The sequence below is a fragment of the Falco punctatus genome (genome assembly GCF_963210335.1).
Source record: "Falco punctatus genome assembly, chromosome: 4".
NCBI classification, from domain to species: domain Eukaryota; kingdom Metazoa; phylum Chordata; class Aves; order Falconiformes; family Falconidae; genus Falco; species Falco punctatus.
Window position 1 is genome coordinate 37,160,695 of NC_137583.1, and position 26,379 is coordinate 37,187,073.

The window sequence follows — 26,379 nt, forward strand, 5'->3', positions numbered from 1 at the left end:
GGGTGTGGGATGCTGAGGTTTGCGTGACCCTTCTGCGGTTTTTGGGTGCTAAAGGAGGTGATGTCTGTCCCCATTTGCAGTGTTGGGGGGGCTGGCCAAGCACCTGTGAGGAGGTGGTGATTCGGAAGTGGGAGCCAAGGGCACCTAGTCCAGCCTCAGTCTGGGCACCAGCTCAGAAACACCACTGGCAGAGCGGCTGGCACTGGGAATGTCCCCGGGCTCATTGATGGGAGGTGGTCCAAGGGTCCCCCTGCCCCCCCAGGAGAGTAAGCCTGCGAGCAGGGCAGGCGGAGTGAGGCAGTGCCGAGCACTCTTCTGCCCCTGCTCGGGGGCACTGCTTGGGGGGCATTGCCACCACCTTTACAAGCCGGGAAAACCAAAAAGGCAGCAGAGCAGCGGTGAGACAGTGGCCTGGGATGGCCCGGGACAGCCAGGGTGGCACCAGGTGGATGGCAGCATCACCTCAGGGTGCTGAGCCCTGCACTGAGGGAGCTGCTGGGACCGGGGGCGAGCAGGAAGGGAAGCGGTGGGTAGAGTCCATCAGGTCCACCCACCTTGCAGACCACCAGCTCTTGGGGACCGCGGTGCAGGGGCCAGCTGCAGGGGACTGCGGCCTGCGTGACGTGGTGGGGTGCGGGCTCTGTGCCAGAGGGAACCCCTTTGCTGGGGCTGGGGCTGCTGGCAGAGGTGGGGGGCCAGCAGGCAGGTGGGCAGGGGCATCGAGCCCGGTGTGGGCAAGGCTGCGGGACGTGCCCTTCCCACGGCCCCCCGCGCTGCCAGCACTCCTACCCACCCGTGGGCCGAAAAGAAAGAAAAAAAAAAAAAACGGCCCGCCCGTCAGGAAACCTCAAATCAGGGCCAATGTTTTTGAAAGGTTTTTTTCTCATCTCTCCTTTAACACATCTGCCAATATAATCTGACCTTTTCCAAATAAATAAAGCCCGCGCTCTCCAGCTTTGATCCCGCGCTCCAAATTTTCTATTTACTTAATTGGCCCATCCAAGGTCTGAGCGAGCCGCGGGCCGGCAGCTGCCGCCGCATTCCTGGGGGCTTATCACCGCCTGCTCACCTGGTTGTCATTACCGCGGCCGCCCCCCGCCCCACGCCCCCGCTGCGGTCACCTGAGCCTGCGCCGCCCCTGCCCCAGGCTGCCGGTGCTCTGGGCCCCGCTCCCACCGGGTACCCCTGGACCGGGGCGGGGGGACGCCCCGTGGGGGTTTCACGGACGATCCTGCTCAGCCGGTGCCCGTCCCCAGGCAGTGTGGGGAGGGATGCTCCTCTCCAAAGGGGACCAGAGCTTGATGCGCTGCTCAGAGATGCTGTCTCCATACAGATCCATCCCGGTAACCCTTCCTGGGATTAAGGGGTGTAAATGTCCCCCCTTGTAGCTGGAGGGAGCATAGAGCTTTGATGCTACGTGGGGATGAAGGCTCTGGGCATCCAGAGAAGGGCACCGCCTTCTCCCCTAGACATTCCCTGCTGATGCACCAGGTCAGGGTGAGGACCAAGCCCTCCTGCTGCAGACCTCCAGCAACCAGGACAGCTGAGCCCTCCTCGGCCGGTCCCACCTCTCCTGGCTGTGGGGAGCCCAGCTGGGACACACAGGGCTCGGACTGGCAGAGGCAGCAAGACCGTGTGTCCACCGGCAGCAGAGCCCGTGCCGGGGCAGTGGGGGCTGTTGGGCCATGGGGAGATGGAAAGCCCCCAAGGCTGGGTGGCTCCTGTGCTCTCGACAGATGCCTTTCAGCTGTTGTATTTTGGTCCAGGAAAAGGAAAGAAGTCCAAGGAAGGCTGCAGACAGACCCACATACACACCTTGAACCTGAATCTTTACTCCACATGCCAGCTAAGGTGATCCCTGTCCCTGCCCTGAAGAGGTAGAAGATGCTCCTTCTGGCTGTGGTTCCTCAGCTTCTTCAGGCAAAACCCAAAGGGTGTGAGTGGGCTTTGGGACCCTGCAGCTAGCGTGGAGAGCAGCACCCAAAGGGACCCCTTGATGAGAAGGAGGGTTTGCCTGGGCGAGGGCACTGCTGGTGGACTTGGAACCTCTGGCAGGCAGGTCCCAGCTGTGGCAGCCTTGGAGATAACCACATGCAGGCAGGGTTTGGCAATGGGAGGGATGGCTCAGCTGTCCTTTACTTCTCCACCCTTCGTTTTCCAGTTTTGCTGGGGAGGGAGGCAGGTCTCTGCTTAACCTCATCCAGCTCAGTGGCGTGGGAAGACAACGATGGTGCTTTGTGCACCCAGAGTAATCTCTGATGTGTGGGAAGCCCTGGATGAGCCCTGGCCAGCTTGTTCTGGTACTTGGATACTGCTGAGGCATGAGGATAGTTTCCAGCTCCCAAAAACCCATATAGACCATAAAACCTGCATTCTTGGCACTCATAATGAAATGGGGGAGCTGAAAGCCACCTACAAAGCCCTAGATGGTGCTTGGGTTTGACTGGCAGCAGGACCGGTTCTTTTTTTTTTTTATCCTCAGGACCTGTGAACGAAGGGAGGCAGATGGTCCTGGCCATGGTTACTTCCCTGGATGAGCCAAGCCCACGCCCTGGGTTGCAGGAAGCTGAAGAGCAGCAGGTTAGAGGCTTGGCCCTGGGGGAACAGCACTGGAAGCTGAGGCCAGAGGTGTAGAAGGGGTGCTCAGGCTCAAGTGGGTGGAACTCAGCCTCTTCAGGGCATCCAGCATGGGGAAGGAGCTGGCCTGGCGTGGTGGGTGCCACCCTGCACAGCTCTTGTCCTGGGGTGCCAGTCCTCCTCCTGAGGAGCCTATTGGGCTTTTCCTCTGATTAACTCCCAGTTCTGCTTTTTCACATAATGATTTATAATTTATAAACCACTGGTGGGAAGAAGGAGTATTTCACTCCTGAGCACCCCTGGGAGGTGCTGCTGGATGCTGGATGGGCACCACAGGCTGGCGGGTGATGGATTGTATCTGGGGTGCTGCGGACGGGCAGCCCTCAAGAGCAGAGGACTCCGTGGTGCTGGCCCAGGCAGCTGGCAGATGTGCCACATCCAGCCCATGAGGGGTGGCACCTCCAGCGGCTGCTGCTGGCTGCTGCTTGCTGCTGCTTCAGGGTGTCAGTACAGTGTGTCTGGTTCAGGATGGATGTCACCCCCTCGGCTTTCGCTGACGTGCACTCCCCACTCGCCCAGCCAGCTCTGAATCCTCAAAGTCCATTTATCCTGACAACAATGACTCAGTATGACTGCTCTGTCCAAGAGCTCCTTTCTCTGGGGAAGCGGCCTCAAGACTGCCAGCGTGCCCGTGCCCTTGCTGGCAGCTGTCTGCTCAGCTGTGTTCACCCAGGGACTGAGAAAGGTCTTGTCTTTGCCTTGCTGGGTAAGCCTTGCTGCCAGAGATGTGAGATGGCTTCACCACCCACACGGTCCTGCTGCAGCCCCATTTCCAGCTCTCTGAAACTGCTTGTAGATGTCTCCTCAGTTGCCTGGCTCTGCATCATCCAATGCAGGCAGCACCACTGTGAGCTCACCCAGCCTCTCCATATCCCTCTGCTCGGTGAACCAGTTGTTTCCAAGTGACAAGCTCAGCCCGTTGATGCCTCTTGGTGACACTCATCAAGGGCTCAGACAAACCGCCCCTTCCTCTCACTGCCATCCCAAGGGGATGATGCAGGCAGCACAACGAAAGTGGGATGAGGAGAAGGCGAAGAGGGGCAGGGAGGGAGGGGAAGGTGGTGTCGGGTGGGATTTTGACATCTGACATGTTGACATTTCCCAAATAGAAGCCAGTCACTCAACATCTGGATGAGAATATTGCGTCTTGCTTAAGAGCAACTCCAGATGTTCCCAAGACCTTTTTTTCATTATTTTATTTCTTTCTTTCATTCTTTTATTCTCCCCCCTCCCTCCCAGCCACTCTTGACTCACTAAATCAAGGGAGACAGGCTTTTAACTCTTGGGAAAGAAATAAACGGCTCAATGGTGATATGAAATGAATTCTCTGGAACTGTGCGAGCAGATGTGTGTTGGGGGAGGGATAAGGGGGAGCAAGGTAAGAGAGATCAAGAGAAAAAGGCGCATGTGTACCTGGCCGTCTCTTTAGCATGAGGTGCCCCAGCTGGATGCACAGCATGATGGCTAGAGGGATGTGCAGTCTGCACCAAACATGCAGGACTGACAAGGGCAGGACTTGTGACTGGAGGGAGAAAGGGGAATGGCCCAGTTCCTGTTTCATGAGGTCAACTGGTGATCTCCTCTCCAGTGTAATTGGGTCCAGTTCTTACCTCCTGGAAGTGGCTCAGAGCCGAGAAGGTCAAAAGAAGGATGAGTCTGGTATGTTGATGACGCTCTTCCGAAGAGGTGATTTATCATCCCTGACGGGAATGGGAGAACAAGCAGCCAAACAGCAAGAAACTTGGGAAAAGAGAAAGTTTGACGGGAGGAAGGGAGAGGTCAAAGGTGAGAGAGATGAATAAGAAGAAGATGGAGGAGGGTGGTGAGAACGTGAAAGGAAAATCCAGAAGTACAGAAATGTGGTGCCTCTGTCGTGTGTCCTGACTACTGCTGAAGATCATCTGTATGCTGGCCAGCCCCGCAGTGTCTGTGCCCACTGTGTTCCATACAGACAAAGGCCTCACGTATCTCTGACGCCCTAGAGCTCTCCCATCTGCAATCTCTTCAGGCAGAGAATCTCTAGCACGATGCCTGTCTCCCATTATCTACGCTATCCCCTTCTGAGCCATCACCTCCAGCTCCATCCATTTGTCAGGGCTGCTTCGCCTGGGTTTGCATGCTCCCAGCCTCTGGAAATCTCACCCCTTCCCCAGGGGGTTTTGCAGACTCCTTAGATAAAGCTACAGGGCTTAAATCATCTGTTTTCTTCTCTTCTTACATCTGTAATGGTACCCTGACAAATAGTGCCACGGGGGTAACTCAAGAAAAGCTCTTGTTGCCTTCCCCTTCCTCTTAGAACTAATGAGCCAACAGGACCGCTGCAGTCAGCCTAGAGGAGCGACCTGATGCATCCTGTGGATGACTACCAACAAGCCTGGGAGAGCTTGTCTCAGAGAAGCATGCCATTAAGAGGCAGTTAGGATGACGGAATGGAGCTCTACATCATTTAACCCATGCCAGAAACCTGCCACTGGCCCCAGAGCACCAAGGAGCCAAGCACCTCCACCAGCACTTCTAACCTGGCTTTCAGTGCGGTGCTGACCTGCTTGTGCCAACACCTCTGCAGGACATGTCCCGTGAGACTTAGCTAAACGCCAGAAATGCAGCAGTAGGTGAGGCTGATTCTTTGGCCTGGTGAAGTCCAAACCTCGAGCATGGGAAGTGGTTCCAGATGCCTGCCTATTAAGCCTCCCTCGTGGCAATGACGGAAAGGCTCCTGGCTTTCAAAGACCTGATGCTCAACATCCTCTAATAGCTGGGTCTCCACAAGGTCTGAGGGCTGGAAACGCACACACACACAGCCTCGTTGAGGAATTTTCACTGTACTGTATACACTTGAAACTCACAAGAAACCCTCAGAGACCTTCTGTCTGGCAGTAAGAGCCCTTCAGAAAATGATAGAGGAGGTCTCTTGAGGGCTAGAGAAACCACAAGTACTGTCCAGCTAACCAGTGGCTGCTGACACAACTCTGCAGAGCTGTTCAGATCATTCATGAGCAGGAATTAAGTCTGGAGCTGTGGAGCAGCAGAAGGTCCTGTGGGGTGGCAGCACAGGGTCTGCCACTGATGTGGTTTGTGCAGGGGCTGCTGAGGACAAATAACCCAGTTTCTACACCAGCAGCCAGCGTGCACCAGCCCCCGTGTCTCGTCCCTGGCCAGCACCACGCTTGATGGTCAGGCGCTAGGGCTAGTTAGAAAATTCCCAATCAAAATGGTTTTACCTTCTGAAAAAGTGCGTTTTCCTGAACTGAGCCAGCTGATCGGGTCCCTCCTCAGCACCCAGCCCAGCCCCTGGGATGCTGGACCCCCGGGTCCAGAGAGCTCCAGGGAGGCTTGGCTTTGGCTCCAGGTGGGCTCGTGGGGTCCTGCTCCCGGCTCAGCTGCAGGTGGCCTGCGGCTCTGCTGGGCTCCGGTTGAGCTGTGGCTATGAGAGTTTCTAGGCTTCCTGCCCTGGAGCCGGGGTCTTGGCTCTTGGTTCCTGGCTCTGGAGAGCGAGGCCGAGAGGCCATCCTGGCTCTCGGGAGGACCTGTGCTTCAAAATTTTCCAAACAAATCACTTGGATTATTTCTAACTGACATTTTTTGGAGGGCTTTTCTTTCTGCCGGAAGGGAACAACTTGATTTATTAATTTTTCAAAAATTCCTGATCGGAACCCCCTGGATGCTTGGAAGAGGGTGGAGACAGGGCCAGTGAGTTTGGCCAGACCAGGTCCGCCAGCCCTGGCTGAAGCTGACAGGCATGGGGGCTCCAGCTCCTGGCACCTCCTTGCTGCCCCGGGCTTGCATGTGGGCTCCCCCATCCAGCTCTGTGCCTACAGCACCCTGGCGCTCATGGGCTAGGGACCAGGGTGCTGCCAGCCCTGCACCCACAGCACACCAGTGGGATGGAGCCACCAGCTCATCTACGAGCAAAATTTTAATTTTTATGCTTTGGCATCTTTTGCCTTTCCATTTTTGCCTTTCCCTGCAGCTGGGGGAGCCCCAGGAGATTTCCAGGCAGTGGAGGGCACCTGCCCTCAGACAGGGCACAGAGCCATCTCCCTGCCCTAACCATGGGGCCACACCGTCCTCCCACCCTGGGGCTCAGACCCCAGCCTATGCTGGCAGGTCCCCCAGGTCAGGCACTGTGGGAAGGGCATGGGCAAGGCAAGGAGGGGATGCAGCAGGCAAGAACCAGCTGGGCTGCAGCCCCCCTGCCCCCCCTCCACCTCCCCAGAGATCCCCTACAGGGGTGAGCACCACAGGGGGATCTCAGCAGCGTGATGAGAAACTGGGACCTCGCAGGGAGGAACAGGGTTCCTGGAGCTGAAAAATCCCCAGCTTTGCTGCACCTGTCTGCCTGCCCTGTCCTGGGGAAGGGTGGCAGAGGGGTGCTTGCACGGGTGATGGGGATGGCCTGGGGGCAGCCTCTGAACATCCCCAGCTCTCCCACCACCCTCCCATTGCCTGGCTGTGGAGCGATGCCCGCCCCCTGCCAGTGCTGGCTTCAGGGAGGTGGGACCACATCTGACAGGCTTTGCCAAGGCATCTTCTGAAGGGACCTGATGGTGACACCTCTTTCAGGGGCTGCTCTCTGCCTGGAGCAGCTCCTGCCTGTGAGCAGCACCTGGAACTTTGGCTGCTCTTTCCAGCATCAGGGGCTCACCAGCCTCTTCTGCCCCAGGGAAGAGTGCCTGTGGGCAGCAGGTCCTCACTCCCACCCCACACCACAGAGCCCTGGGTGGGTGTGAGGCCATGGAGCAGGAGAAGTTGTGGCACCGTGCTGCCCAGGGACAGGAGCCATGTGGGCTGGGGGACGAGGTGAGCAAAACCCTGAGACACCTGCATCCCTGGGAATATGCACTGTTTGCAGAGGAACAGGGCAGATTTCTCCTCTCCAGAGTGGCTGCGAAATTCAGATGGAAAAAAAAATATTTTCCAACCATTATACTTCACGAAAGGAGCTGCTCATCCACTTAAAATATAGGTGACAAGTACAAAAGGCATTTGGCATTATAAAGCAGGCCAAATCTTCAGGAGATCGAAGATATATGGTACGCAACCAAGTCCCAGCTTCAATCTGCTCCTATACTGTAAATTCCAATTACATCATGCTGCCTTGTTTAAATACCGTGAAACCTGGCTCATGCCCTAAGTATGTTTTATATATTGCCACATCCATTTGAAATAGATGGGCAATGTGTTTTACGGCACATGTGCAAATATCTCTGTATTTTTCCATCTGGGGGTTTATGGGATCTTTCAGAAAATTAATAATGGGGCTCGGAGGAAATGTTCGACTCGGAGGCAGTAGCAGAGATTTATGGCTGTCCCACTGGATGCCAGGGAAAAGTCTGAAAGCACCCGGAGCAGACGAAGGCCCCACGATTTCACCAGGCGCTCCCTGAGAGCTAATTTTGCATAATGGATGAGATGGGGAATTTCCCCATGCAAGCCGGCAGGTTGATGGGAAGGGATTGCTCTTGAAGGCGAGGAGCCAAGTGCTGGAGCGAGGCATGGGGATGGAGGTGGCGACCAATACCCAGGGGGCTGCTGCTGCATGGCTCGGAACTGGGCAGGGCAAGAGGAATGGCTGAGCCTTGCTGGTGGTGGGGACAGCACTGCCTGGCCACCGCACCGGCCACCTTTGGCCACCTTGCCTGGCTCCCAGCTCTAGGTACTGTCTGGCCTTTCCGGAAAAGGGACGGTGTGAAACTCTGTAGGGGTGGTCTGGCCAAAGCTACCCCGATTTCTGGCTCAGGATGCAAGCCAGAGCCTGCCAGGCTCTGCTGGGCTTCCTGATGGATGGGCAAACACCGGCATTGGGTCACAGCATGGAGAGCACCAAGGACTCCTGGGGCACCAACCTGAGCAGCACCAACCCTATCCCAGCTGGGCCCTGGGGCACAGAAATTGCAGCATGGGTGGCCAGCGGCACTGGGAAGGGACACTTAAGAGTCACCACATACCAAAAGCCTCAGTGGCCATGAGGTTGGGTTAGTGACCCATCGCGCAGACCTAGAGCTGCAAGCACTGGAGAAGCTTTGCTCCTGTTGTCATCTGCCTGGCAGGGCACAGGCAGAGGACAGGCAGGACACAGTGTCTGGCTTTACACTGCTGCTTCAGAGGTCCCTGCGGGGATGCTAATGCCAGAGAGAGACCTGACCCAGGTGTCTTTGGGTCACTCAGATGTGCTGAGCTGGTTCCTCTCAGCCCTGTCTCCATCCCCTCTCTCCCTGTGCCGTGAGCAGGATCCTGGTCCTGCTGTAACAAACCCAGAGTTCAGCTGGTGGCTGCATGTGGGGCTGGCTGCTGCTGGCTCTCGACAGGCAACCCCTCCGCGGAGCTCCCCCAGCAGCAGCCGTCTTCTGGGAATGACGCCTCTCCCTGCCTCTCCTGATAAACAAAAGCCAACGATTTCCCATCGCGTGGGTGTATTGGGGCTGGGGGGGGGGCAGCAGTGGGTGGTGTTTATTTTGACAGGGGAGAGGCCCATTCTCCAAGCTTTTGGGGTAGTGCATCTTGTCCAAAATGAAAACATAAGTAGTTTATTTGAGTCTTGCAGTGACTGTGTAAATAGAGGGCTTGCTTTAATAGATGCTGGCTGGTGGCTCGGCAGTGAGGACCTGATCCTGCCCTGCATGGAGCTCGCAGCCTGTCATTGATTTAACTGAGATGTAGCATCCCTCTGAAAAAGCAATCCCACCAGGTCCCATGCCTCTCGGGCTGGGGACATGAATGGCAGAGGATGAAATGGGGGGATGAGGTTGTGGCAGCAGCTGAGCGGTGAAAGCCTGGAAGGAGGTGCAGCGATGCTGAGCCTGAGTCACAGGGGGACGAGCACAGCTCTGCCAGGACAGCACACAGCAGCAGCCCTGGGTGGGATGCTTTTTTTGTGCCATGGTCCCTGTGCCACTGGCAAACCTGGTACAACATCACATTGATGCTTATGGCCGATGCAGTGCAGATGCAGGTCATGGGGTGCAGCAGGGTGCCCCCATCCCCAGGGTGCTGGTGGGGACTGCTTTTCCTTTTTGCCTCGTCCTCTCCATTGCCACTGAGGTGGGAAAGACCCAGCAGGAGGGAATTGACGGGTTTCTCCAGATGGTGCCCTGCTGACCCCAGCTGTTCCCCGTCTTCGGCTCTTCCTTAGGAAAACACGGCACGGGCCAGCCCATCGATTAATGGTTTCCTCATGTTCCCCCCGCGCAGCCAACGTGGGAAGCTGCCTCCCTGCTCCCCAGGCTCTGCTGAACCAGCCCCTGCTTCCCCGTACCCCACACAGGTGCCGGGTACCCTGTGCACACGGGGTGCGTGGTGTTCAGCCAGTGAGTCGTGCCCTAATAAAGATGAACAAGGAGATAAATAGATTGGATGAAGGAATAAATGAACAAACAAATGAATGACACAATGATTAACTCTGATGTAATAAATGCCCCCAAGGCTTGTAAAAATACACTTGGCATTTGAAGAATAGCACATTTCTAACAGTTTTGCAAGGATGAGAGTGGCTGGAGCAGCTAAACCCCCTCAACACTTGGCTGACACAGTCGTGAGTGAGAAAAGTGCATGCTGCCCAGGAGCCTGGGTGGGTGGAAGAGCCCTGGTTGGGGCTGGGAGGGCAAGAGGAGGGCTGGGAAATGCGGAGGCCGAGATTTGCTTAGGAAGCAAAATTTTGGAAGTTAACGAGGCTTTTGGGGTTTGTAAAACGCCGTGCTTGGGTAAGGGGTGATGGACAGAGTGTTGCAGTACCAAGGGCACAGCAGAGCAGGATGGAGGACATGGCACTGAGCGGGGCAGTCAAACAGGTCACCACACCTGAGGGATGGCTGCAGGCCACTATTCCCTAGTACACCGCGTCCACAGGAGGCAGAGTACCACTCTTCCACGTTACTGACCACAGAAGCATGGAAAGGATGGGCTGGCAGGGCCACCATCACTGCTCTCCAGCAGCTGGATCCCCTACTAAAACCCACCTGGATCTGCATCGCAGGACAGAGAGAAATTGCTCTGCATATCAGAGAGCATCAAGGGAGCAAGGAGATTGTATCAAGCCATGACAAGGGGCCAAGCAAGTAGGTCTTGCCTCTCTAAGTAGGTGTTGCCCTTACTTAGAGACAAGCTCCTCAGCAGGCAGGGTGTCCCCAGAGCCCAGCACTGAGCTGTGGCCCTGTTGGACGAGCAAAATGTTCTTTGCTCGACTGTGCTGCACCTAAGGGAGATGTTTTCCTGTGGGATTCAGGTCTATTTTTATTTATATGGATTTCAGTTACCAAGAACAAAATGATGGGAAATAATCTGTGTGTGCATTCATTGGTCTGCCCATCCACCCATGTGTCTGTCCACTAAGGCTGGGGTTTAGCTGTCCAAACGCCTGTGATCTCTCATGAGTGGAGCTGGCTGGATGACACGGAAAAAGAGCATCGAGTTTTCTGTAGTATTCTCACATTTTGATTCGTTCCTTGGCCAAATTCCGGGTTTCCATGAAAGATGTCCATTGGCGTTTTGAAATAAGAAAAATTTCAACCAGCTGCAAAATTCAGTCCCAAAGCAGGGGGGAACTTGCAAACCTGGCCTCTCTTTCAGCTGCCTTTGAATATCAAACATTTTGCCCCAGCTGAATACTGGGAAAAGGTCTATTTAAAAAAAAAAAACAAAACAACAAACTGATGCAAAATGTGCGTAGTCGTTTTGGCCCTTCCCGTGTGGGGACGAGGCATAAACTGCCTGGAGCAGCCGGTCCCAGCATAGAGTTTCTCGGCACATGCCTGAGCTCAGCCAGCTGCTGCACGGGGCAGGCAAGAGCTGCGCTCTAGGAAATGGGAGCACACCAGAGTGTGTTGAAGTCTTTTCATGTCCTTTGTTAAATTAATATTTTTTTCCTTGAAGAGCTGTTCTGGAAAACATACGTCTTCCTTGTGGCAAGGCGAATTTGCACTGCAGCATCTCTTGCCCTTGCAAAGCCTATGGCTGCTGGCTGTGGCCACCAGGGCTGCATGCCATCCCCTGCTACCACCCAAGTCCCCCTGCCCTGTATCACCACTGGCTCTGGCAGCACCCCGTGGTGACAAGCACTCCCCAACCACCAAGGGGGTGGCCAGGCCTGGGTGGGTGCAGGCGGACATGGGAGTGCCCCAGAACAGCTTCAGGCTGCCAGAGCTTGTGCCAACCAGCCTCCCATTGCATCGAGGGTGGAAAGGCAACTCCGTGCTTGACTGCTAATTATCCCCTTTTTTCCCCTTTAAATTAGCTTTGAAAGCAGTTAAGCCTACTGGAAATTTGGCTTGATTGCACTTTCTTTTAACTGTGGCTTTGTTTAAATGTTAGTGTTATGAACAGCAATGAAGTAATTACATAAGCCATTAATGAGTATATAAAAACAATACCTAAATAAAATAAACAGCAAGTAATACCATTAATGTTTCTGGTGTTTCCCGTTACAGCTCTTGGAGAGTCATGATGGGAAGGTGGAAGAGTTTTTTCAGCTATTTAACCTCCATGGCTATAAAGTCCTGCAGGTTTTGGGTAACTCTGGATGCTTGAGGTGCCAGAGAAGTGGAGGTGGGTGGGGGCTTGTGAAGAGTCCCCCACTTCCCTGGTAAGTCCAATGAGTACAAGGAAGCCAGCTGGAGGCTGGTGACCCAGTCTTGGTGAGGTGGGAGAGCTCGCTGGGATCTGCTGTCCCGGTTGTACCCAGATGGGTGGACAACTGCAGAGCCAAGCCTGGATCATGATGACCCATGAGCCATCGTTCCCTGGTGCACCAAGGGACGTTCAGAGCCAGCCACGTGGCATGCCCTGAGCCCACCCACATCCAGATACAAAGCTACGGGGAAGCTCCTGCAGTGCTCATGAGACCCTACGGATCAACACAGCCCCAACCTGCAGAGCTGGGGGTGATGGGAGAGAGAAGCGCTTCGGCAAAGCCCTTGGCTTCCCAGCCCACATGCAAACTGAGAGTGCGTGTGAAGAAGATGCAGAATTAGGCAGTAAGTACTTATTAGACTCGTGTTATTAAAAATAAAAATAATAAAATAATAATACCCCCCAAAACATACATATCATATATGTTACACTATAGTCCATAACATTTGCTGGCTTTTCTTTTTACATATTTCACAGAAGCCACCAAGTTGCAGGGCCAGGGTCCCTCTGCAAGGGCACCCTCAGGGTAGTATTTACATGACACATGTCCCAGCAGCCCGGCCCAGGGCACCCCAAGAAACACAGCAGAGCCCACCCCCAAAGGTGCTTGCAAAGGGTCCCACCAGCATCCTGGATCTGCTTCGTCCAGTCATACATTTAAAATACAAAGCAGACAGAAAAAGAAGATTAAAAAGACATGTGGATGCATGTGGAGATTCAAATATGTGTCTGGGAGCAGCTGCATGTCTAAGTCCCCTGGGCAGCATTGCTTCTCCCCAAAACCCTGCTGCAGCAGGCGTGGGGCATGGTTTGGCAGGCTGAGTTCCCCAACTGGGGTTGTCCCACCTGCACCTGGGGATGCCTCTGGTTGTATCTCCGGTTCAATGTGGACAGAAGCATCAGAGCGGTGTGGGGTTGTGCAGCGCAGGGCCTGTGCAAGGCTTGCGTGCAGGCTGGGTGCGATGTCGCCAGCCCTCTCTGTGAAGGGCCTCTTTTCCCCAGCAAGCTGCTTGCATGGCAAGTGGGGCATGGAAAGCACAGCCAGATGAGCCAGCTCAGCAGCATCCCTGTGAAGACGGCACAGCAGCCCCTGGTTTTGCAGCCCTCCCTGGAACTGTGCTTGTGGTAGTGTCTGCGCCAAGCCCTTACCCTGAGTTGCAGGGCAGGACAAGCAGCATCTCTGTGCAACCTCCACCATCATGCTGGGAACCCTGGCACCAGCTCTGGGTGACCCAGCTCCGGTGTTCCAGGGACAACCAAACCCATGTGTAGGCATTTCCAGCTGGCCGTGCCAGGGAGAGGGAGAGGAAGAAGAAAGATGAATCCTTACTTCGGCCTTTGGGGTTGACACAAGCAGGGGAAGTCAGAAAAACATCTTCCAGGCAGCAGTCCTAGTGAAGGTGCAGAGTGGCCCACTCCAGTTTTTGGCCAGGATTTTAGGACATCCCCCAGCCAAAGGGGGAGAGCTCCTCTCCTCAGTGGCAGCCCAGGGGGTATGTGGTCGTCCTGCCTTGGGGTCTCCAATCTGCCCCAGCAGGACACCCATGGGCATGAGGACACCAGCTGGGAGCCATCTCTCCTTGTCAGCAGTCCCAGATGGCAGAGCTGAAACAAGAAGGAAGAGCCATCTTGGAGAATAAATCGAGAACTTCAACCATTAACATCAGAGTCCTCAAAGAGTTTTAATTGCCCTGCTTCAGGGGAGGAGAAATCAGGTGCTAAAGGAAATCCTGGAGTCTCCTGCCCTAAGAGGCTGTGCAGAGCACTTTTGAGGAGCATATACACATCGTGCCTTGCTTGGAGGAAGCATGTGCCTTCTGCAGCTCTGCCCTGATAAGCATCCGTGCCCATGGAGCAGTGGTACTGGCCTGCTCCTTTGTGGGCTGTGGCTGCTGAGAAGAGGGGCCAGGGAGCCCCCACACCCCATGGGGTGATACTGAGCTGTCCCTGGGGCCGTGGAGATGACCCCGATGGGAGTCCTGGCCATGCACAACCGAAGGATATTCCACCACTGACTAACAGTATGTGGTGTTGGAGTGAGCCTAGGGCAAGGGCAGCAGCTCTGCTTCCTGGGCTCCTGCATGCAAGCAGTCATGGGAGGAAGAGGGGTTGGGTGGCCCACATACTTCAAAGACCATCTCACAGCAGAGGCCAATAGCCTATGACAACCAGAACAAGAGGAACCAGGGATGGGGGGATCCCCTTAGCTCAGCTGGAGGAGGGAAAGTTGGGGTCTAAGTTAAGAGTGTGGCATAGGACCAGCTCATCTAACCCCAACTGGTCCTGCATATGCTTTGCCCTTCAGCTTCTGTTCTCTCTCCAGTTCTGCCTGTGCCCTGTGGACCTGAAAGCTGGCACTGCAGAGCCTCCACATCTCTGAAAATCCACTCCCAGCACCCCCAGAAATTTCACCAATGCACTGAGTTCCCGGACTAGGGCACCTGTATGTCCACACAGACATCCCCCGGTGCCTAGATCCTCACTTCCCAAATTCCTGGGTGCTGAACACAGACAGTGCTCCACCAGTCTCTTTGGCTTCATCCCACCCTGGGATGCTGGAGCCTAGAAGCACCAGACCACCCATGGGACGGGGAGTCCATGCAAACTGCTGTGGGCTCAAAAGGGCAAAGCATCATCCTAAAGCACTGGAAGACTGTGATGTAGGTTACAATACCTTGCTGAGGCAGTCAACAAGCAAGGCAAGGTTTGTAGGGAAAGGAATATCTATTGTCAGAGCACCTATTATTTCTAATCATATTTATTATGCCAGGACTGCTACAATCTCAACATGGGAAGATACTGATGTCTGTTTGAACTGGAGACTAATACATGGTGAAGAAGATATAAAAGACTAGAGGTGGGTCAATGAAAGCTCTTCTCTCTTCCTGCCACCTCTGCCTTGTGCACCTCCTTGGACAATCTCGGCCACAGCAATACTTCCCAAGGAGAGCATGCAGTCAGGCCAGCTCTGAAGGATGCACACCAAGGCAGATGGTCACTTGGCGTCAGCTCAACAGAAACAGGTGGAATTCTGTCAGTTGGTAGCAGCTGAGAATATAGGGGCGTAGACCTGGGTGAATGGATGATGATAGACGATGGCTCCAGTCAGCCTGTTCGCTCCACCCCAGGTCCTGCTGGTGGGGCAGGCTACAGCCTTAGTGGACATGGGAGGGGAAAATGGGTGTCTCCAGGTCTTTCCCGCTGGGTCTCCTGGACTATGCACCAGGATAGGTAATGGCCAGGGGGGCTGCGAAGTGTGTTCCCTTCTACCTGGTGGGCACAGAGCCTGGTAGTGGCCACCAACCCACTGCCATGGCCTGACTCCTCCCCGCGGCACTGCAGCATCGCATGGGCCCTGCCCCAGCAGCAGCACTGGTTTATGTGAACCTGAGGTCACCAGAGTATCAAGCCTTGCAAAAGTTCCTTTGTTCTTCCTGGCGAAGCTCCTGGGGCTGGTCCCTCTGCAGCGTTGGATTCTACAACCAGCGCTGGCTGGTTTCTACTCAGCCTGCCCGTTGCACATTGGCATGAAGGACAGAAGACTCTGAGCTCCTGTTCCTACTGGGCAAGGAGAAGGGCAGAGAGAGGTCTGAGACAGCAGAATGTTTTCAGAGAGCGAGGAAGAGGAAGGCCCTGGACACTGGAGAAAGGAGAACTGTCAACTCAGGTGTCAACGCCACACCGGGCAGAAGACTTTGTTAAAGGGAAAAGAAAAGCCTAGAAATGCCCGGAGCAGGACACCAATCCCTTTTGAGCTCCTTCAAGTGACAGGCACCCATGGGATCTTGCTCCACTTTGCTCCCCATTAAAGGTTTGTCATTACTGTGTTATTTTTAATACACACTTAGAGAAAAAAACCCACACGCACACCCACACGTGCACACGCACGCACAAAGGGAAACCATTGCCAAAATATACACTATAGACAGAAGAGTCCGTTCACACTATATATATGTACAGAGTCTCTGGGCGCAGTCTGGCAGCGCACAGCCGGGCTGGGGCTGAGCACGGGGTGGGATGGGACGAGTGGAAACCCCTCAGGGCTTCACGCACTTCCCCTTCTTCTCCCGCCGCTGCAGTTTCCGAAGGCGGCGTGTCCAGGCATCCCGCCACTGGATGACCAGGCTGTTCTTGTCGGCCATCAGTCCTGGCCGGTCAGTGGAGTTTTCGCTGATCCCCATGACCAAGTACTTCTTGCTGATCTGAATCTTGGGGCATTTGCAGGACAGGTCTTTCAGGTGGATCCACAAGAAGTTATCACCGCGCTTGACCCGCTCATCGCGGCACTTGTAGACAGAGAGGATGTTGATGGTAAACTTGGCCCAGTTGGCCACCGTCTCCATTTCCAGGATGTTCACCTGGACCACTGAGTGAAAAGAGGGGGGGAGGCATGGTGATGGGGGATGCTTTGTCTTGCTGTCAGAAGGAAGCTTTGGTGATGGGAACTGCCCGTCCCCAGCAGCCCCACCTGCCTCATCCACCACACCTGGGGTGGCTGATTTGGGGACCCCCCTCCTTGCTGGGTACTCCCCATCCCCTGGGACATCTGCATCTCCCCCACCCACAGCCAGCCTGCAGCCCGCCCTTGGCTGCCTCTGTGGCAAAGCCCAGCGGGGCCTGGGGTGGGAGGAGGTCCTTACCATAGTCCTTCTTGCAGTACTTCTTCATGTTAATCTTGTAGTTGCCCTTGGCTGGCTTGCAGTAGGAGTCACAATCTGTGGAGGAAGAACAGAGGGTTGAGCACTGAGGGGCTTGAGGTACGTAAGGTCCTGTCGCACTGCAAGGTATGAGGGAACAGGGTGGAGGGTACAGCAATGAGACCCAGCCTGGCACAGGGTGGGGGGTACTCCACATCCCAGTACTCTCCAGAAGGCTCCTGAGCCAGGGCCTGGGCTGCTTCTGGGGATGGGGGTTTGGCAAGTCCAGATGCCACTCTGACAGCTCACAAGAGCAGGGGGCTCAAATCCCAGCATGAACACTGACACCACATCAGCTTGGAGGAGAAATCAAAGGGCCTTGTGCCCACGAAGCAGACTGTGTCACGTCCTGTACTGATGGGGATGATGTCCTGCAGGATAAATCAGCATGGAGTGGTGGAGGGAGCCTGGGGACTCTCCTCCAGAGGAGGGGATGGATGGGAGAGATGCAGGTGAGGTGACAGTGGCCACCATGGCGAGCAGGCAGGGCCATGGCCAAGGAGGGTCAACCAGAACAGCTATGGCCCTGCAAACCTGGGTGATGTGAGGAAGAGAGAACTTAGTACCAACCCCACCATCGGACCCAGAGGCCAGAGACCAAAAGGAAGGTCTGATCCCAGACCAGGGAGGCTGTAATTCTCAGGGGTGAGAGCCTTCAGGGGCCAGGGTGGTGGGAAGCATCCTCATGGGGCTGCCCCTCCAGAGACCCACACCTCGTCGGTGCCCAGAAGCAGGGAAGGGGACTCGGGCTGGGGGAAGCAGGTGGATGAGGGAAGTGGCTCTGCTCTGCCAGGCCACTCCTGCTGCCCAAGCATCCCCTGCTCAGGCTGCTCCAGAAGGGCTGGAGAGGCCACCAGGCTGTCCACCACTCCACAAAGCATCCCTCCCTGCTGTCCCCCAGCTCCAGACAAGGCTCATGTCCTCAAGGAAGCTTTTTTTTCTGTGCATTTCTAAAGACCCCAGATTTGCATCTCAAGCAGAGGGAGGGCAGGGAATGACTTTTTCCTTCTCCCCAAGGCTTTGATCCCAACAATTGCTGAAGCAGCCCTGTTCTCCTTTCTTTCCCCCTGCCATCTTCCTTTGAACATCTCAATTTGTCTCTTTCCAAATGGCATGTTTTTTCTAAGCCCATCTTTCTTCTTTTCTCTCCCCCTCACAGGTTCTCTCTCTGGCTTGGCCCCATGTCCCGGGACAGAGCCAGCAGTCTCTGAAGTTGTCTTTGTTTGCAGGTTGCCACAGCGATCGCTGGGGATGGAGGAGAGGGTCGGGGGGAAGGTAGGGGAATAACAGTGCCCTGTGCCAAGGGGAGGAGGAGAAAAGAGGAAAGAAAGAAGCCCAGGACCACAAACTGGCTCTGGGCTCTGCTGCTCTCCTTTTTATCTGGGACTTTGTGCCGCCTGTTCCAAATTTGTCATTGATAGAAGTGGCACAGCATGAACTTAATTCTTGGCAGAGGTGGGTGAGCCCTGATTCTCGGCTCATCCCCCCTGTGCTGCCATGCTACCCCTCTGCCCAGGCTGGCAGAGCTGCCCTGGCCCCGCTGCATCCCCTGGGACAGAGGTGGTGGCCGTGGAGGGGGCACAGGGCTGCCCCATGCAGGGTGGCTGCCGAGTGCTCTGAAGTGCTCTGCTGTGGCACTGGAAATTGCCCCCATCTGCTGCATTCCTGGGATGTGTTACAGCCCTGTCCTGGACCCCGCTGCATCCTCTGGGACATGCTATGGGCCCATCCCTGACACTCTGCTCTGTCCTTTCCTGCTATGTGAAGGGGACTCTAAAAGGGAGCTCCCACCTTATTTTGGGGAGCACCCAGCAGGATGGGTGACATTTTCCTCCCCAAGCAGAGCAGAGGAGGATGTCATGTGCCCAAGCAACTACTTTTTGGGGTTGGGTGCAGGCTGTGCCCCTCCCTGCCTGCTGCAGGGGCCAGCCTGGGTCCCAGCCCTGCGCGAGCCTTTGGTGAAGGTGTGGGACCACATGGGTTTGTGGTGCTCATGCTGCTGGAGTTGGAGCTGGGAGCCCTACCACTGCAGCACTTTGCCAGTGCCATGCTGTGCAGGGCCAGGTGGTGAAAGGAGACAGCTGGGGGGCACAGAAACCATCCTGCAGCCGGCCACGAACCAGGGTGGGTGCCACATGGTGCTGAGCCCATGAGTGGTGGGGTGACGGGTGGTGGTACCAGGCTGCAGGGCATCCTTGGCCAGCCTGCCACCCTCCTTGTTCGGTGATGGGGAAGAAAAGCAGAAAGAAAACCAGTAACTGCCCTGAGTTCCTGTTCATTATTAACATCATAAAACTCTGATTCAAAAGAACTGAAAATGGTGTTGGGAATTAACAATTTGGGATTATTTTGGGGATTTTTTTAACCTCAGCTTTGTGCTGAGGAACGTCCCTCAAATATAAAAGCAATTCCTGCTCAATTTCTATAAGAAACTTGGGAAGAAAAAAACAAAGACCAAGTAGCTCAAAGCATTTGCCTTCCTTGCCTCTGAGTGTGTGGCTCCATCACCACGCATGGGTGCTGTGGGTGGGGGGTGGCCAGGTGAGGGGTGCCAGGCCTGCCACCCAGCTCATTCTCTGCCAGAGGGGCAGCTGGGTCCTGCCTGCACCTCCACAAACTGCCTCTCCCTGGGCACCCCATCCAGTTCCTGCAAGGTTCCCCTGCAACAGGGCTCTGCTGGGGGTCTCCGCCCTCAGCCCTCATCACAACATGGCTGTGGACCACAGCTGCATCCTCCCATGCCCACTGGGGTGCCACATGCCAGGGGATGGCTGTTCCCCCAGGCAGAGCCCAAGGAGCCTGGCAGCAGCTCTTCCCACCCTGCTAGCTCAGCAGGGCAGCACGCTCCGTCCATCCCTAAAATCGTCTGGCAGGCCATCTGAATGGCCATCGGAGAAGCCGCTTCACGAGCGCCTCTCCCCTGGCAGCCCCCAGAGCAACTCCTCACTTTCCCAGCTCCTTTTTAAACTTCTCAGTTGCGGCATTACACATCCTGCAGGGCAGTGGAAAGAAGATCAAGTTTAGCCCCCACCTGCAGCCACCCTCCTGCCCACCCCTCCCACCGTGCCCACACAGCCTGGTGGGGCAGCTGAGCCCCATGGAGGTGCTGGGGGGTGGCAGAGACCTGCCACAACCTGAGGCTGGGAGAGTGCACCCACAAACCCCGAGATGCTGCTGCGTTCCCAGGATATGCCACAGCCCCGTCCTAGACACTTGGTGCACCCCTGGGATAGCTACAGCCCTGTCCTACTGCTCAGTCCCCTTCGTGTCCCAGGCAGTGGCACCCCACCCACGGACAGGCAACGTCTCCGCTGGCAGTGGGGAGCTGGCATGTGGGATGGATGGACAGAGCAGAGCAAGCACCAGGCGATGCCACACACACGTGGGAGGAGGCAGATGGTGACCAGCAAGCCACCAGCCTGGCATGGGCATCCCCCATCGCTGAGGGGGAGCATGTGCAAGAGGCAGTGATTTTGTACATCTGGTTTACTTCTCCTCACCTTGAAAAAAAAGAATATTTTGTTTTAAGAGAGATGTAACTTAATTAGGTGTTATGGCTGCAAAACTTTTACTGCTGACTTTGAATTCTTTTAAAGCCCTGTTTTGTGCTCCATGAATTTTGTTAATTCTGCTAACAGGGAACAAGGATATTTTTTTTCCACTAAGTGGAAAATATTTTAAGATAATAATAATAAAAATTATGAGAAGTGGACCTACGACGTTTTACTGCTGAGCCAGTCGGCTGCTCAGGCAGAGAGATCAAAGCCGGACCTCAAAGGCTGCAGAGGGTTGGAAAGGCAGGAGAAAGCTGGGAAGATCGATGCAGAGGATGGCAGCATCCGTGAAAAGCCCAGATGCACAGGGGGACAGGGAGGAGGATGGGGAGAGGGGGGGAAGCCCAGCACCTGAGTGCAGCAGCCCTGAACAATGTGCCCCTGTTCCTGCAGCCCAGCACCTGCTGCCAGAGGCAGGGAGAGAGGTGGGGAACCGGGGAGAGAGGGGGCTCAGAGGCTGCCTAGGGTGGGAGGGCTGTGGGCACTGAGGGGGTGAATGCCCTGCTCACAGGGGAGCCTGGGGGCTCCTGGGGCAGAAGGATGCAGGCAGAGGGGCACCGGGGTGCAGGCAGCAAGCAGGGTGCAGGCAGCAGGCAGGGTGCAGGCAGCAGGCAGGGTGCATTGCTGTGGCCAGCCCTGCCCATGGCACAAGCACATGGCAGGCAGGGTAACCCAGGCAGAGTTGGGCAGGGCAGCACCACCTACTCCATCCATCTCTGATCCCTGCCTCAGCAAAGGGGGCAGCAGGACCCCAGCTGGGTGCCCTGCTCCCCCCAGTGCAGACTCTGGGCAGACGCGAGCTACTTTGCATTAAAGATATTCAAGCTAGAAGCCAGAAATCTTAAAACAGCAAACCCACAGATAAAACTAGAGGCAGTTTAAGGCAGACCTGCTCCGCTAAAACAAAGTAAACACCCGGGTCTCCAGAAAGTGCCATTTATTTTTACGCAGCTGAAAAGATCAGACATCACTCTAAGACTGTTCCTATTTATAAAGCACTAGAGGGGAGTCACCTTGATTAACTCTGCTCCATGTGTCGCTGTCTGTTTGCAGTGAAACCGTCCAAATCCCCCTTTCCCTCCCAACCACTTTTTTCCCTTTCCCAAAGCCTGGTGTTCCCAACTCCTGCCCGCTGTGTGGGCAGGGCAGGCAGAGAGGCAGGAGCAGGGGTGGTGCTGGTCTGCCCCATCCCATGCAGCCTCCCCAGCATCACTGACAGCTCAGCCTTTATGGTCACCCCATCGGGCAAGATGCTGCCAGAGCGTGGAGTGAAACCTCTGCAGGACTCACATAGGGCGGCTTGACTCACGACCTGATAACCCTCCTGTTTTCTGGAGCCTCTGCGGAGCAGGGCTGGAAGGGCTGAGATGTGTCTGTGGGTGCTGGGTGGGCGCTGGGCTGTGCAGAACTCCCGGTCTTTCATTGATACGTGGGATCCGCACGCGTGCAGGGCCAACATCGCTCTGTAAGCAGCTGAGCTACCAGCCTCCTTCTGTCCATCTCCCCTCTCCATCCCCATCTGCACGCTTTTGTCCTGCCGTAGATCCACATCTTTGACACCCCTTGTCCCTGTCCCCCTCCCATGGTCACTGAGTGCGTGCATGTGGCTGCAGGGGTCATGCTAGATGTTCCCAAAAGGCTGGGGAGTACATCCTAAGCACATGTCTGCCAGGGAAGGGGCTGTTGGCATTTTCCATCCCCAAGGCAAGGTGGCTGCAGGAAGGAGAGCTGGGGAGAAGGATGCACATAGGGCACAGGCTGTGTATTACCCCACACTGGCATGCGGGAGAAGACCAAGATCCTGAGGACAGCAGGGTGAAGGGTGGCCCGAGGAGGAAAGGGACTGCTTCTTTCCCTAGCTTCTCCCCCTTGACCTGGCTCAGGATCCCTACAGAGGGATAGAAACAGGATAGCTATAAACAGTCACGCTACCACGCTGACAGGACTGCGGAAGGAGAGGAGGGGAGAGAGAAAAGCCCTTCTGCAGCCCCCTCCCATGCAAGGCCATGCATGCATCTCAAGACCTGGCCCAGCATCAGCACAGCCCATCCATTGCTCCCACTGTTTGACCACCACGTAGGGCACAGGGGTGCCAGGATGAAGTGAGATGGTGGGGGGTGGCTGATAGAAGAGGGGCGGTCAGGGAGGAGGTGCAAAGCAGCTGCTTTGCCCTGCGAGGCCACATCCTGCAGCAGTGGGGAGGGCTGAGCATGGTGCTGCCAAGGGGTGGTGAGGAGCTGGTGGGCTGCACCCCTGCTTTCCTCCTTGGAGGGGGTGGAGAAAACTTTTCCCTGAGAAAGCCTCATCAAGCTTTGTCAGTTCCTTCCAAGAAATTAACATGATTTCAAATCTCAGTTATTTTTTTCACCAACATTTTTCACTATTAACCTTTTTGCCAAAGGGCTTGGCAGGGCTCAGCCCTCTTCTTGATGTGCAGGGGATAGGGGAGGTGGGAGGGTCTCTGCATAGGGCTGGGGCCACAGGCTCGGCCTGGGACGTGGAGCACTTACCTGCGGGTGCCTCTGTGCTGGTGACCAGGGAGGTGGGGTTGATGGCAGGGATCTCTGGAAGAGGAAGGGAAAGATGTCTTAAGGAAAGGGATGATCAGCTCTGGGGCTAACACCTGGGCAAAAGCCCCCTTGCAGGCGGGGTGTAGAGGGGGTTTTGTGGGTCATCTCCAGTGACTCACTAAAAAAGACAATGGGATGAGTCTGACCTGAGTATTGCAGGCTATTAAACAGATCCAGAGATGCCCAGACTGAGCTCAGTAAATTCGGCCAGGCTGAGATGCCGCAACCCCCAAGAGCCCTGAGCTGCCGCTGTGGAGGACACATGCTCCAGGGACGGACGCTCCCTGGATGCTCAGCTCACCTGGACTCAGTTTGGGCATCGGATGGGTGCTTGGCTGATCTGAGTATGTTCGAGGCTGCGCAGTACAGGGTAAGTGTAGGCAAGCCCCCACTTTCTCAGGATACCTGGTGACAAAACCTGAGGGAAGTTCGGTCCTAACCCCAAGTGTGGGGAAGAACAGAAGGAGAGGAGCCAGCCCTGCCAGCTCACCCCCACTGCCACCGCTCCAGCAGTGCCAGCGGATGCTACAAAGTGGGAAGCTGTTCCTCTGCCACTTGGGTCAAATTCAGACATACTGCAACAATAAACACAGTTTTACACTGACCACAGGATCTGGCCTTGCCCCAGACCTGACCATGCTCAGGGCTCAGCCAGGTGAGGAGGGCACCTTGCTCCAGCCAAAGATGTGACCCAGCAGGGCTGTTTCAGCCAGCTGGAAACACTAACCCAAGGGGTCTTTCAGAGCCTCTTGCGCGGGGAGATGTGAAGCATGGGTGCCCACAGAAGGTGACCAAACCACCCAAACTCAACCACCTCCTGGAGGACGTCCATAAGGGTGGCCACTCTCTCGTCTCAGCTTCTCCCCCACCACATGTGGTGGGGGACTGAGAGGCACCCACTGGAACCAGCCCAAGGAGAGAATCCCCCAGCACTGGCGGGGGTCCTGAGCACAGGGCAGGGCACGGCAGCACTCACTGATGCAGGGGGCCACTGGCGAGCGGCTCTGCTGGTAGCCCTTGGCACAGCGGTTGCAGGTGAGGCCGGTCACACCATCCTTGCATGGGCACTGCCCCGTCGTCTGGTTGCAAGTCTTGCCAGCTGCACCAACAGGATGGCAGTCACAAGCTGCGTGGGAGAGAGAGAAAAGGTTACGTGGGAGGTGGTTGCACAACACAACCCCCAAATCAGACCCAGCGTACCACCCCCAGAGAGTCGAGGAGGAGGTAGCCCTTCCAGCACACTGGTGGAAAGCAGCTGCTGGGGCCGGCACAGCCAAGACCCAGGGGTCCAGGCTGTGGCCCCATGTGTGCTGTGAGCAGCGTGGGCAGGAGGGCGAGTGGACAAAGGACTTGGCCCGGGTATGGCCTCCACTGACAAGGATGGTTTAGGATGAGCCCCTGGAGACCCCACAGCTCACATGGGCACCTGCAGACACCAACTCGCATTGAAGGACACAGTTTCTCCCCTCTGGCTTTGCAGGCAGCGGCGCTGGGAGAGCCCGGCACGCATGCAGGTGGGAGCAGGGACTTCCACGGGCAGCCCTGCACTGCTGCCAGCCGTGCCCTGTGCAAGCAAAGGGAGAGGGGCTCACAGGGGGCTACACAAACCTTGTTCACGGTCAGGGTGGGACTGGGGGCACTACCAGGACAGAAAGCAGGCAGAAGGTCTGCTCTTCCCTCACCTCAACCCCAGGGTGATGGTCCTTTTGCAGCAGTAAAAAGCATTTTCTCCACTTGCTCACCCACCTCTGAGCTTTTCAGTCCATGGAGGTAAACCAACACTGAGCTTTTACACAAACCTTGGTCTTGTCTTGATTTTAGGATGGTCTAAAGTGCATCTTCTCAATGTTTGCCAAGCTCATGAGCCTCAGTACCCATCCTAGCTCCTGGAGACCCCAGCCAAAGGATGCCCCCATTCCTTTCTAACACAGCATCCCCAGGGACAGACCACACCTAAGGTAGGTGAAAGTTGGGTCTTCACCCCGAGAACAGACCCAAAGCAGCTCTCCATCACACCACACTGGATGATAGACCCACCAAAGACTGTCTACATGGAGGGATGTGGGAAGGAGGTGCTCGCTCAGGAGAGGACCTCCCCATCTGCCAGCCCAGGGCTGGGCTGGCTATGAGCTGAAGAAGGTTATCTCAGCCTCCATCAGTGTAAGAGTTGAACGTGATTCCAAGGCACAACAAAAACAACACCACCACCACCCCGCAGCCCCCGATGGTATAGTTTCCCTAATTTTCACCAGATGGGATTGGTGGGAGCACCATGGAGCTGCTCCTCAGCCCCCCTCTCGCACAGCCAGAAACCAGAGCGAGCAGCCTCTAATCAGGACCAGATGCTTTGTCCTTATCAGATCTTGGCTGGGACTGGAAGCGGACGTCTTTCTGACAAGGATATTTTGGGGGCTCAGCTGTGATAACAAATGGCAGTGAGAGAGCGAGTCTTGGCATGACGCAGGGCTGTCAGAAACATGGGGTCTTTCTTGGGCCCCAGCGGTGTATTCCTGGTGTAAAGTTTAAGAACGGACATAAATCTCAGCACAATCAGGATCCAAGTCATCTAAAGCAGATCTCTCCTCATGCCATGGAAGAAGGCTTTCAATGAGTCTTGATGTTTTACCTGGATCGGCAATTAAGGCAGCTTTACTCAGAGTGTCTTTTGGAGGTGACCTTGGTCTCTGCCAGACCAATCTCTGGCCCCTCGCCCTGTCATGGTGGGATTTCCCACAGTCCCACAAAATCCATTGCTCCTTCCCGCTCCAATGGGAAAAACATCTGAGGCAACACCCAGTGCTTGCCCCGACCAGTCCCATGTCCCATTGTGGCCGCATCCCACTGCTCTGGCTCTAGCATCTCCATCCCTCCTCATCCTGACAGAACTCACAGTGGGGCGCATGGCTCAGGGACCCCATCCTGGCACCAGGGAATGCAGGTGCTGGGGGAACAGCACAGCTCCATGCCGGCTGCCCACACACCGAGCCCTGCTGCTCACAGCCCTGCTGGTTGCCAGGATCTGGCCCACAGTGCTTGAATGGTGGATTAAGTCACTAGCTTGGAGCTTAACTCATCGAGCTGTGCTTGCCAGAAAGCATGTCTTGCACCTAATATTGAGGGTATTTTTGCATCTTAAGGCTTAGCTGCTACTGCTTCACCAGTTTTCATTGGAGAAAGCTCACGGTTTACAGCTTTGTTTAAATTACAGGGATTAATGCACAGCCATTCTTTATTTGACTTTTCAATTACCACCATTGAATTAATCCTGCAGGTTGTTCTGCCTTTTCCATCCTCCCA

General features: G+C 55.6%; 1 protein-coding gene across 2 annotated transcripts in view; it reads right to left on the reverse strand.

Moving 5' to 3' along the window:
- NTN3 (netrin 3) overlaps positions 1-26,379 on the reverse strand; it is a 54,330-nt gene that overhangs the window by 6,527 nt on the left and 21,424 nt on the right. For both annotated transcript variants that reach the window (XM_080384920.1, XM_080384919.1), the window contains 4 exons: positions 24,059-24,208; positions 23,023-23,076; positions 16,902-16,976; positions 1-16,627 (listed from right to left, as the gene is read on the reverse strand). The exon at positions 1-16,627 is cut by the window's left edge and continues 6,527 nt beyond it. In XM_080384920.1, coding sequence (XP_080241046.1) covers positions 16,299-16,627; positions 16,902-16,976; positions 23,023-23,076; positions 24,059-24,208 — 608 coding nt within the window. In that variant the 3' untranslated portion in view covers positions 1-16,298. The remainder of the gene's footprint in view (positions 16,628-16,901; positions 16,977-23,022; positions 23,077-24,058; positions 24,209-26,379) is intronic.